This window comes from Nothoprocta perdicaria, unplaced genomic scaffold, assembly GCF_003342845.1.
Source record: "Nothoprocta perdicaria isolate Ctin4 unplaced genomic scaffold, notPer1 scaffold_130, whole genome shotgun sequence".
Lineage (NCBI taxonomy): Eukaryota > Metazoa > Chordata > Aves > Tinamiformes > Tinamidae > Nothoprocta > Nothoprocta perdicaria.
In genome coordinates this window covers 171,463-184,295 of record NW_020454428.1, presented here as the reverse complement: position 1 = coordinate 184,295, position 12,833 = coordinate 171,463, and the positions used below count along the sequence as shown (strand labels likewise).

The 12,833-nt window shown below is 47.6% G+C and overlaps 1 protein-coding gene across 3 annotated transcripts in view; it reads right to left on the bottom strand.

Moving 5' to 3' along the window:
* Nucleotides 1-7,292: 7,292 nt before the first annotated feature.
* Nucleotides 7,293-12,833, bottom strand: part of TIAM1 (T cell lymphoma invasion and metastasis 1) — an 80,784-nt gene continuing 75,243 nt past the window's right edge. For all 3 annotated transcript variants that reach the window (XM_026033652.1, XM_026033653.1, XM_026033654.1), the window contains 3 exons: nucleotides 12,308-12,395; nucleotides 11,254-11,426; nucleotides 7,293-9,270 (listed from right to left, as the gene is read on the bottom strand). In XM_026033652.1, the coding sequence (XP_025889437.1) occupies nucleotides 8,798-9,270; nucleotides 11,254-11,426; nucleotides 12,308-12,395 (734 nt within the window). In that variant the 3' untranslated portion in view covers nucleotides 7,293-8,797. The remainder of the gene's footprint in view (nucleotides 9,271-11,253; nucleotides 11,427-12,307; nucleotides 12,396-12,833) is intronic.

Sequence of the window (12,833 nt, the reverse complement as noted above, 5' to 3'; positions counted from 1 at the left end):
TGGAACTTCTTGTGCTTCAGCTTGTGGCCATTACCCCTCGTCCTATCGCTGTCCTACCTGGAGAGCAGCCAGGAGTCCCTGTGTGAGGCGGCCGTGAGGTTTCTTGGTGAGCTCCGGGCCCGGGGTCCCTCTCTCTTGCGTGAGAGCTCGGCCCCAGCCCTGACTGCTGTGCTAGCAGCTAGAACCAGCCCTGCGGCTGCTGCAGCCCCTTGTGCCTGAGGCCAGGCAGGGTCACCTGGAGGCTCTGTTGCCACCCTTGGCCATCTCTGCCCGCACCTGTGGGGCTGCTGGGAGCCTTGTTGAGTCCCTGGCAGCAGGGCCTCTGCAGGTCACACTGGGAATGGGCCCTGGGGTGAGCGGAGGTGGACGCAGGGCTAGGCCGCTCAGGCGGGAGGGGGACAGGTTTGTGCAGCAGCATTTATGGGGTGTGTGTGTGTCTGTGTGTGTCCGCCTAGGGCACGTTGGGCGGTGCATGAGGGGCCAGAGCAAGGAGAAGGTGGAGCTCATCTGTGAGGGTGAGTGAGGGCAGTGGGCTGCTAGGCAGGGCTGGTGGGAGGCAGAGAGACCCTGGCCAAGATGCTGCCAGGGCTGCCGCAGGCAAGGAGGGCTCTGCTCCCCGAGCGGAGCAGGGCTGCTGCTAGGGGTAGAGTAGGGAGAGATTTCAGGCTCCTTGGGGACAGTCCTGCCAGCTGCTCCCCGACTGCCTCCTGGTTCTGGGAAGAGCTGGGTGGCACTGGTCATGGCAGGAGGGGAATTCCTGGGGCCTGGTGAGATAGGGAGACCTGACCTTAGCTTTGCTCCTTCCCTTTCAGCCCTGCGAGGCTTGCAGCGCGAGGACAGGAGTCGGGCCATTTCTTCCCTGGCCATACAAACCATCTTCATCTTGAGACCACTAGGGAAGGAGACTCCCTCCCACAAYGGCCTGTGCAGTCGCCTGAGGAGAGCGTGGCAGAGGTGGCAGTGTCCTCTGCGGGGCATCAATCTTTGCTGCTGGCGCTYGGCCCCACGYTGATGTTCTGCGCGCCGGGGTCACCAAAGAAGCAGCCTTGTGTCTTCACCGTGTGTTGTGTCTTTTCTTTAGCGAACRAAGCAGTAGAAAAGGCAGCTTGTGAAGGAGTTGGGTTCCCCCRGYGAGAGGGGTCGGGCACGTGCTCTCTCCAGCAGCCTGTGGCCACCACAGCCTCATCCCTGCCCCTTGCAGCACTCAGAGCATCTCCCCYRTTTCGCCTYACAGAAGGGTCRGGGCTGGAGAGAGCTCATGGAGCAGAGTGCAGGGGCGGCCAGATTCTTCCAGATTGGAGGTGAAGAAGTTGCCAAGAGAAGCCTGAAGTCAGTGAAAAGGGACTTCAGGGCACTGGGGAGATGAGTTGAGGGWGCGGTCATGCAGGTGGTCTACTCGGTGCTCTCAGWGCTAGAGAAGAACACTGAGAGGAACAAGATGAGCCACCTGCTCTAACACATGGCTTTAGAGACTGGCCTCAATGGTCAAATGACACCATTTGATGACCCATGGGGTTCACTTGTCTTTCGGGGGGAAAAAGAATCCTTGCCCCAGGGGTGGCAGGGCTCATTGAGAGAGCTTTAAACTAGGTATGAAACGGGAGAGAGACAACACTGGGGTCACTAGGGATGAGTCTGGTTTGGCATGCCAGGGTTGGGGGAGCAAGGAGTGCAGGAAGACTGGACTTTGTTCTCCAAGAAGAAATCTTAACGACGCAGGAGCGGGCTGTCCCCGTGTGCCAGAAGACGAGGCATTGGGGAAGAAGACTGATGCAGCTGAATAGGGAACTGTCCCTGAGACTCTGAAGGGGAAGAAAAAGAGTTTACTGGCTTGGGAAGAAGGGGCAGGCAACTTAGCAAGAGTACTAGGATGTCACTAGGATATGTAGAGAGGAAATGAGAAGGTTGAAAGCTCAGATGGAATTCAATCTGGCCACAGCTGTACAAGACAACAAAAAAAGTTCCTACAAACACATTAAGAAGAAGAGAAGGGCCAAGGAGAATCTTCATTCTTTACTGGATGCGTCAGGGAACCTTGTCACCAAGGATGAGGATAAGGCTGAGGTACTTAGTGCCTTCTTTGCCTCAGTCTTTAATGCCCAGCTCAGTTACCCTCAACGACTTGGTCCCCTGAGCTGGAAGACACCTATGGAAAGCAGAATAACCCTCCCGGAATCCAAGAGGAAGGAGTCAGGGGCCTACTACTCCACTTGGCCACTCCCAAGTCTATGGAGCCAGATGGAATCCACTTGAGGATTCGGAAGGAGGTGATGGAAGTGCTCACCAAGCTGCTCCCCATCAGCAGTCCCGGTCAACAGGAGGGGAGAGAAGTGGATTTTTGCCTGCTGGGCATGAAGGTTCATTTTCCTCTTAGTCCAGGCAGCATCTTTGTTCTGAAGGGATATTAAGGCTCTACCAGTTGTGGGTGACTCCACTCTGAGGGGAACAGAGGGCCCACTATGTTGACCAGACACCTCAAACAGGGAGGTCTGTTGCCTTCCTAGGACCCAGGTAAGGAATGTCCCAAAGAGATTTCTAGGTTTTGTACAGTCCCCTGAGAATATCTGCTATTGTTCTTCTAGATTGGTGGTGATTAAGTGTGGGATTCGTGGCGATAAGACAAGGCTTTTAGACGTAGAAAAAGGTAACTTAACGTAGCTTAACATAAGTGAAGCCTAGCTTAGCATGAGTAGCTGAACTTCGGATTTCCAAGGTAGAAGAAGCGACTGCCGGGAAGAATACCAGCTGGAGAGTCTCACGAGGGAGGAAGCAGAATCAGGTGTACCGCCTAGGAATGCAAGGGCAAATGGTTGTGCAGGATGCTTGTTATTGCTAGAGTCAGAACCGCAAATGTATCTATGCCAAATTATGGGAGTAACTGTGCATTGTACAGAATGAAATAAAAGAGCGATGATTACAATAAAGGTTTGGCATTAGCACAATTCATATTGGATGTGTTTGCTTTGTCCGGAGCATGGCCGGGTGCCGCAGCAGTGGTACTTCCACGTTTACCCTTGCTCCTACTTCCAGTGTTTACCCTCAGTGCTACTTCTACCTTTACCCTCACTGGCACTTCTGCATTTAACCTCTCTCCTACTCCCAATGTTTACACTCAGTAGCACTTCCACGTTTACCCTTGCTCTTGCTCCCAGTGTTTACCCTCAGTGCTACTTCTGCGTTTACCTTCGCTCCTACTTCCAATGTCTACCCTCAGTGTTACTTCATCATTTACCCTCGCTCCTTATCCCAATGTTTAACCTCTGTGGTACTTCCACTTTTACCCTCAGGGATTCTTCTGCGTTTACACTCACTCTTACTCCCAGTGTCTACCCTCAGTTATACTTTCGCATTTACCCTCAGTGGTATTTCTGAGTTTACCCTCATTCGTACTCCTTATGTTTACCTTCAGTCCTACATCTGACTTTACACTCACTGGTACTCCCAATGTCTACCCTCAGTTACATTTCCAAGTTTGCCCTTGCTGCTACTCCCAATGTTTCCCCTCAGTGGTACTTAAGTGTTTACCCTCCCTCTTACTCCCAATGTTTACCCTCAGGGCAACATCGGCGTTTGCTCTCAGGGGTACTTCCACGTTTACCCTCGCTCCTACTCCCAGGATTTACCCTCAGTGGTACATCTGCATTTACCCTCAAAGGTACTTCCGCGTTTACCCTCAGTGCTACTTCTGTGTTTACCTGGGGTACTACTCCTGATGTTTACCCTCCGTGGTACTTACTCCATTACCCTCGCTCCTACTCCCAATATCTACCCTTGCTCCTACTCCCAATGTTTATCCTCAGTGGTACTTCCGCATTTACCCTCGCTCCTACTCCCAATGTTTACCCTCAGTGGTACTTCCGTGTTTTCCCTTAGTGGTACAAAGAGCCACAAAGATGATTAAGGGAATGGAACATTTCTTGTATGAGGAGAGACTGAGTGATTAGGGCCTGTTCACCTTGSAGAAGAGAATGCTTAGAGGGGTTATGATTAACATGCAGAAGTTGATGAAGGGAGAATGTAGGGAGGAAGGGGTCACGCTCTTCTCATTGGTGGCCAGTGACAGGGCAAGAAGAAATGAGTATAAGTTGAAACACAGCAAGTTCCATCTGCAGGTGAGGAAGAACTTCTTTGCGGTGCGGGTGACAGAACAGAACAGTGGAACAGGCTGCCCAGGGAGGTTGTGGAGTCTCCTTCTCTGGAGGCCTTCAAAACCCGCCTGGACGCCACCCTGTGCCACGTGCTCCAGGTGTCCCTGCTTGAGCAGGAAGGGTGGACTAGATGATTTCTTGAGATGACTTCCTACCTTGAATATTATGTGTGATTCTGTGATTCTGTACCTCCGCCTTCATCTTCGCTCCTGCTCCCAGTGTTTGCCCCCAGTTGTATTTCTGCATTTACCCTCAGTGCTACTTGCACATTTATTCTCGCTCCTGCTCCCAATGTTTGCCCCCAGTGGTATTTCTGCATTTACCCTCAGTGCTACTTCCGTGTTTAATCTCGCTCCTACTCCCAACGTTTGCCCTCAGTGGTACCTCGGCTAATACGCTCAGTGGTACTTCCGCGTTTACACTTGCTCCTCCTTCCTATATTTATCGTCAGTGGTACTTTATCATTTACCCTCACTCCTACTCCCTATATTTGACTTCAGTTGTACTTCTGCATTTACCTTCAATGGTACTTCTGTATTTACCCTCACTCCTACTCCCAATGTTTGCCCTCAGTGGTACTTCCACTTTTACCCTCCCTTCTACTCCCAATGTTTACCTTCAGGACAACTTCAGCGTTTGCCCTCGGGGTACTTCCACATTTACCCTCGCTCCTACTTTCAGGATTTACCCTCAGTGGTACATCTGCATTTAGCCTCTGTGGTACTTCGTGTTTACCCTAACTTCTGCTCTCAATATTTATCCTCAGCGGTACTTCCACCTTCACCCTCAGTGGTACTTCCACATTTACAGTCCCTCCTACTCCCAATCTTTACCCTCAGTGCTACTTGCACGTTTATTCTCCTGCTACTCCCTATGTTTACGCTCAGTGGTCCTACAGCATTTTCCCTCAGTGCTACTTCCGTGTTTATCCTCAGTGTTACTTCTGCATTTACCCTCGCTCCTACTCGTAATGTTTATGCTAAGAGGTACTTCTGTGTTTACCCTCAGTGATACTTTCCTCTTTACACTCACTCCTAATGTTTACACTCAGAGATACTTCCTTGTTTACACACCCTCCTACTCCCAATGTTTACCGTCAGTGCTATTTCCACGTTTACCCTCAATCCTACTTCCGTTTTTACCCTCTCTACTGCTACGAGTGTTTACCCTGAGTGGTACTTCCACGATTACCCTCACTCCTACTGCCAATGTTTGCCCTCAGTGCTACTTCTGCATTTACACTCCCTCCTACTCCCAATGTATACCCTCAGTGGTACTTCTGCATTTACACTCAGTTGTACTTCTGTGTTTACAATCACTCCTACTCACTATATTTACCATCACTGGTACTTACGCATTTACCCTCAGTGGTACTTCCGTGTTTACAATCACTCCTACTCCCAATGTTTACCCTCAGTGCTACTTCCACTTTTACCCTCAGTGGTGCTTCCACAGTTACCCTCGCTAATACTCCCAATCTTTAGCCTCAGTGCCACTTCCATGTTAATCCTCGCTCCTACTCCCAATATTTACCCTCAGTGGTACTTCCATATTTACCCTTTCTTCTACTCCCAAGGTCTACCCTCAGTGCTACTTCCGCGTTTACCCTCAGCAGAACTTTTGTGTTTACCCAAGGTACTACTCCCAATGTTTACCCTCCATAGTACTTCCGCATTTACCCTCCCTCCTACTCCCAATGTTTACCCTCAGGGCAACTTCAGCATTTGCCCTCGGTGATACTTCTGCATTTACCCACGCTCCTACTCCCAGGATTTACCCTCAGTGGTACATCTGCATTTAGCCTCTGTGGTATTTCCGTGTTTACCCTCCCTCTTGCTCCCAATATTTATCCTCAGCAGTACTTCCACGTTTACCCTCAGTGGTACTTTTGTGTTTATCCTCGCTCCTACTCCCAGTCTTTACCCTCAGTGCTACTTGTACATTTATTCTCACTCCTACTCCCTATGTTTACGCTCAGTGGTACTTCCGCATTTATACTCAGTGTTACTTTCTCATTTACCCTCACTCTTACTCCTAATGTTTATGCTCTGGAGTACTTCCATGTTTACCCTCAGTGGTACTTCTGTGTTTACCATCACTCCCACTCCCTATGTTTACCCTCAGTGGTACTTCCGCATTTACCCTCACTCCTACTCCCCAAATTTACCCTTAGTGGTACTTCCGCATTTACACTTGCTCCTGCTCCCAATGTTTATTCTCAATGGAACTTCCACGTTTACCATCGCTCCTACTCCTCTTTACCTTCAGTGGTCCTTCCAAGTTTACCCTCAGTGGTACCACAGAGGTTTAGGCTCAGTCCTACTCCCCCTGCTCACTCTTAGTTGTACTTTCCTTTTTACCTTCGGTCCTCCTCTCCCTGGAAATGATTGGCTCTCTTTTGCTTTCTCCTAAAGAAAAGCTTTGCTTTGCTGCAAGGTCTACGTTAAGTAATCACAGAGGGGTCAAATAATTGCCTTTAGCACCTGGCCCTCCTGCTTGCCTTGTTTTCCATTTTCTAACACAGATATTCCCTATAAACGGATACACTGGATTTCAACTGGAGAGAAGGGAGGCCCAGGAATTTTGCATCGGCTGCATTGTTGAAATGTGCAGCAGGCGCAACCCACTCCAAGGAGATATCCACGCAAGACAAAGGAGGGCAAACTGCTGAGTAAGGAGACCGTGGGCATCCAACAGCCCCTTCGGGCTGTGAAGGTAGGGAGAGTGACCCCACAACTGCATCTCTTTCCTTCCTGCTTGCCCTCACGGCAGCACATGCTTAACACCCATCACCACTTTTCTTTTTCCAGTATTTTTATTTCTGACAGGCATTTACAACGTTCCATTCATAGAACTAAAAACATAAAAATAGACCTTCTTTCAGCTTATAAAAGAAATATATAAGAACCTTTGACATAGACATGTCGTGACATTATGTACAAGAACATGGTACCTCTCAAGTACCAGCCTTCCAGTATTCCAGAACGGACTGTATTCCACTGGGTACAGCACAGGACAGTTAAAACCTCTGCTTTCCTAATACATCAGGACACAAATGACTGGTAGATGATATAAAACAATGATGTGATAATACAAAGGGTATAGAAACCTTTCTAAAGCTTTTAGGAAAAAAAAAACAAAATGAGAAGATAGCAAAAAGTTAATAGAGAAAGCTTTCATAAGATCAAGTAGAGTGCATCAGAAACCAGAAAGGGAGGGCAAGGGGGGAATGCTAGCTGGGACACAAAGACAATGATGGATTTTTTTTTTCTTCTTATTTTTTTTTTAGGGAATAATTTTTGTTATGTTTTAAAATATAGTCAGAGTGGATTTTATAAAATATAATCCTAAAGCTATTATAAAAATTTCAGGTTTTCAAAGTACCTACCAATGTGTCAAACATCAATAGATACAAAAAAAGTTTCATATAATCCTTTTTTTTTCATAGCTGAAACTGAAATGGGAAAGCTATATAAATCTTTAAGAAAAAAAAGTGCTATTTTGTGTTTTGTATGTGGAAATCTACTTAAAAACATAAGATTTTAGTCACATCTTACCCTGTTTTAGATGCTTAAATAAATGATTCAAAATGTGAAAGAGGTTTGCTTGTTTAGAACTTGTTCATATTCTATTGCAGTGGAAAAGTTTCTATAAAGAAATTAAAATACACTAGTTTCATCCACAGTAGGGAAGTGGATGAGGTCAGCTTTTTGGCCATGATTTCCCTGTCCCCTAAGCCCAAACTCTGTCAGAGAGAACGGACCAAATTAATCTGTGATGTTACCACACCAGCTCCAGTGCAGTTACATCAGGGATCAGTTTAGCCCACTGCTATTCAGTCATGATATTTTATTTTTTTTTTAACTTTTATTACCTAACTAAACTCCAGTCTCAAACATATACAATAATCCTTTTTTTTTTTTTCCTGAAGAAAGGTATACTAAATAAGAGTTTCCAGTTCATATTTTAATATAAAACCACCACTCCTAACCCTCTGCAAAAAGAAGCTAGCCTCGTATCCTAGACTTGGAGCTAAGCTAACACTGTAAAATTCTTATCCCTTTGTGCCCCTGCATCTCAGGTAAAATACAAAAAATATTTCTTCAAGTGTTAAATTTGGATCTCTTTTAAGAGAGTTTGGCATCTTTATAATATCGTGTAAAACTAGAGCTTCCAACATTGACATTAAGTTAGACCGGCCACAGACCAAGAGGACTCAACACAACATAAATCCCAAACCTTTTCTTCACGCACTCCTAAAATACACGTATATTCTCTTACACTGAAAGAGGGAAAAGTAGGAAGAATACTGCGACTGTACAGGTTAAAAAGGCAGTTTCCTTGCTAAGGAGATGAGCTTCTGGCTGATGCTTCACGGCTTTCCAACCCTTGTGCTATAGTTGAAACCAGTTTGCTGCATGCAGGCAAGACACCCACAGTAACCTGCTTCCCAGTGATGCTGTTCTCCCCTCCGCTAAAATCTCAGCCCGATTATCTCAGAATAAATAAAATGGAGTAGAAGCCCTTGGTAGCGTAAGACAGGACCGCAAGCGTATTCCGGATTGGGGTGTGGAGTGCGTCCGCGTTGATGGGCACGGGAAGGCGCATGGGGGCCGCAGCCGGCAGGGCCCGGCTCCGCGCAGCGCCGCCTACAGCTCCGTGTTGAGCTTCCCGCCCGGCACGAAGTCCTGGCGCCGCACCCACACCACCTCGCCGCCGCCGTGCGCCTCCGCGTCGCCGTTGATGCCTGACAGGGCCGCCTGCTTCTTGAGCTGGCTCATGCGGGACGCGTGCGAGTCCACGGGCCGGCACGGCAGCCCGCCTGCCAGGGAGGCCGCCCGCAGCCGCTCACGGAGCTCCCGCTCGGCCACCGCGGCGCCTCGCATGGCCTCGCAGTACTCGTCATCGTCGCTGAGGATGTCCGTCTCCTTGATGTCCTCCTGCTCCTCGTACTGGGCGAGGTCGAACTGCTCCTCCACCCAGCGGTCGGTGTCGCCGCCGTGCACGGGCTGCTGCGCCTCCTTCTCGGGGCTGCTTGCGAAGATGGCGTCCGAGTCGATGGTAAACCTGTTGCGGGCCAGCCGCCGCCGCCGCCTCCCCAGAGACTTGCTCGGGGCTGACACTGTGCACACACAAAGATAAAACCCCACGGGCTTTTTACACACCACACTACTCCCTTGGAAGCAGCTAAGCCTGACTGGTGTTTCACGCTTGGCCTTGGCACAACACCAGCAGTGTCCCATGAACAACCCAAGTTGCTCAACACCCTCCGTAAGGGCAAGACACACTCAGCTCCCGAGACCCATGCTACCTCCAGGTGCGGGAGGAGTTTCTGCCTCTCAGATGGGCAGCGGGGTATGGGCCAAAAGCTCCTGTTCCTCCAGGCAGGCAGGCAGGCAGGCAGCACCAAGGACGTCCGCTAAGCTTGGCTTCTCAGAGCGGGCGCAGGTGCGGAGCCAGCTGCATGGACGGGGCCCTTGCATCATGGAGAGCAAGGCCGCAGGTGCCCAGGCCTGGCGCTCGCCACGTGGGACTCGTCGCATCACTTTACAGGGACACAAGTTCCCCATTCCGGCTGGGTTAGTCCCTCCCCCGCTCCCTCCCTACTAGGGAATGGGGGAAAAAAGAGGCAAGGAAAAAAATCCCCCAAAGATGGAAAAGCTTTCAAAAGTTCCTTACTCAGCACCAGCTGGTCTACTAGCTTTTGCAACTGGCCCAATTAGCAAATTCACATCTTCCAAGTTGAAACATCTTCATAAGAGGCTTGTGAGACAAAGCCGGGACGGATCCTGCAGCCGAAGGACCTGCAGGCGCTCCAGTGCTTTACGTGCACACACACGTAGTTCCATCGCAAGCGGGCGAACTCCGAAGGTAGAGTTTGTCCCCCTCCACTACACAGCACTTCAGCACTTTCAGGATGCTTCTAGCAAACTCTAGCAGTTGTGCAGGTTATGCTTTTACATCCCTGAGCCTCCAACCACGCATAAAGTACAACAGCTCAGCTATTCTTTTAACTATACTGAGAGGTCTGGACTCTTAAGATTTTAAATCCCCGCAGATTGCATCATGCAGATGCATCGATGAGCCAAACTACCACAAGGTTTGGCATGTACAGCACATCATCCCCAAAGGTTGATGAGAGCACTGTGGCAAAGCAGTTGCTTTTTGGCCTTCCCCTGATTCTTCCTGCTTATGATGCTAAATGCCTCGAGGCAGGTGGCTAGCACCCCCTCAAGTGAGAAGCTGTGTGGTGCGTGTTATCACTCCGGCCTGCCCGTTACAGGAGAGGAACAGAAAGCCTGGTTCTCTACATTGCTGGATCTAATGAGCCAAAAAGCAAAAACAAAACAAAACAAAACAAACAAACAAAAAACCAGAACAGACCAGAACACACAGCTGTGTGCTGTGTACTTTTCAGGTAGAAGCAATGTTTCTTCCCTCTGTCATCTAGTGTTCTGAAAATAAAAATGTGCTTTTCCCTGGGATTTTCTCATTGCTTTGCCTGAAGTCAATTGGAAAGGAAAATCCATAGTTTAGGACAAATCATTCCAAAACAAAACAAAATAAAATTGTATCAAGTGCATGCCCCTCAGATGTGAGATGTAGAAGCATGAGCCCTTTAGCATCAAGGTTGAAAAGGCTAAAATGGAGCCTGGCTAAAATGGAAAAGGCTAAAACTCGTCACTTCAAACCAAGCCAGTCATTTGGAGGAACTGATTTTTCATGTGCAGTTTAACAAGTGCTAGGGTTAGTTTAGAAATTCTGTACATGCTTTTGCTTATGAAATATGCAGTGGACTTCTGATTTGTTCAGCTTTGTTCTGGAACCCTATTTCCAGATTAAAGTGTACAGCCATATCAGTATTGACAGGAATTCTGCTTGTTCCTTCCATGACAAAAGGACTCTCTGAAGCTGAGCCTTGAGTGCAAAGCAAGGTAAATAGTGGTAATTTAAGGCTCTCAAGGAGGTGAAGCATGGAAATCCAGCAACTTTTGCATATACAGAGAAGAATGCTAATCCTAATATATAAGTAATAGACACCACCACATGTCCTATAATGGTGCTGGGGTTACTGGGATCTTGAAAGTCTGTAGCCCTACAGTACCTGCCCTGTTCATGGCTGGCCTTGCACCTTTTAGAGCACACAATCTTTTTCCACCAAAAGGAACATATTGCTGGGATGAGGGTAAACTTTCGGTTTTAAGAAGCTGCCTTCTGTGTTTATCCCGCAGAATCGAGTGCACGGCCTTCAGAAAGTCCTTCCTGTGCTCTGGAGAACTGAAAAATAGGCAAGAATTGAAGAGGCAGAGTTAACTCTTGGGAACTGCTACAAGTGTGCTGAAAATGAGATCATTAATGACCAGTACTGTAATTTACGACAGTTCCAACCAATTAGCATGTTCATCTCACAGAAGAGACTCAGCTCAATATAGTATTTTCAAAGCAAAGCTACATCTATAGCCACTGCAATGGATATCTGAGGAAACAAATACATCATTCATTAACATTTAGCCATTTACCTCTCTTGAGGCTTCCTTTCCGTTAAGGTCTTAAACTTGTCAGATAAACATCAAGGTGACCTATGGCAGCTAATTAAATCTCAGTTTGTCTCACATAAGTGCACACAAGGCAGAATTCCCACGATCTCCACTGGGAGAAGTGGGAACCACTGGGAAAAGTGGGAATCAGCTTACTATCAGCTCTGCTGGACTGGTGAACTTGTGCAGCAAGTTCTAACCTGAAGCCCAGAACAAATCAGGGTGATCGCCACCACTGCTGTAACAAAAAAAAAAAACCAAGCTTTCTTCTTAAGATAAAGGACAGTGCCCCAAGAACAGGGTATATGTTAGAGTGAAAGGTACTGGAGGAACAAGACAAATGAGCAGACAAGTTTGCATAAAGATCCACTGCTGGAGTTTAATTGGGTGTAAATTTGTAGAAGGAAAATTGCAATAAGGATATTCCTGCAAAGGTGCCCAGCTGATCAAATATATGTCTCTATTTTAACACATTTTATGAAACTCTTCCTGTCAGAAGCGTGGTTTTAACACCTTCTCCTCACTTTCTCTGCCAGCTGTTCCCAAATTACCCTAGAGGAAAAGAACAGACAAGTTGGGATTCAGATGCAGCAGCCATGGAAAATATGAAAACGCACTTACCTACAGCAGAGGTGAAATGTTCTTTCTGGTCTGCCTTCAGATTCAGATTTAACATGGACAATCTCACACACAGAATTGGTCTCTGCATCTAAAGGAAAAAAACGAGTAGCACTTCACACAGTAGGTTCTCACATTTAACCTCTATTAGAATAATTTACTCCGTAATCCTGAAAAACAGGTTTAGGGCAGCCTGAGACAACAGATCCTATACTGCAAACAAATAACAACATTCACTCCTGGCCAAAGGGCAGCAGTGAGTAAATGGGGAAAAAAACAGACACCTGAACTGCCCCAAATTTAATAGCACTTCACATGCACTCACTCAACCCCAAAGAAAGCGGGGAGACCACAGTTCTTCAGGTTTTCCATGGAGTATTCTCATATTTCACAGGTGTAATTTCTACAGGTATAATAATCACTTCCTACATTCTTTCTAATTTCATTTATGCATTACAGAGATTAAAAAAAATTAAGATTTTTAATATAATTAGCTTCACATGCAGCCATCAAGTGCAAGAACAAAAAT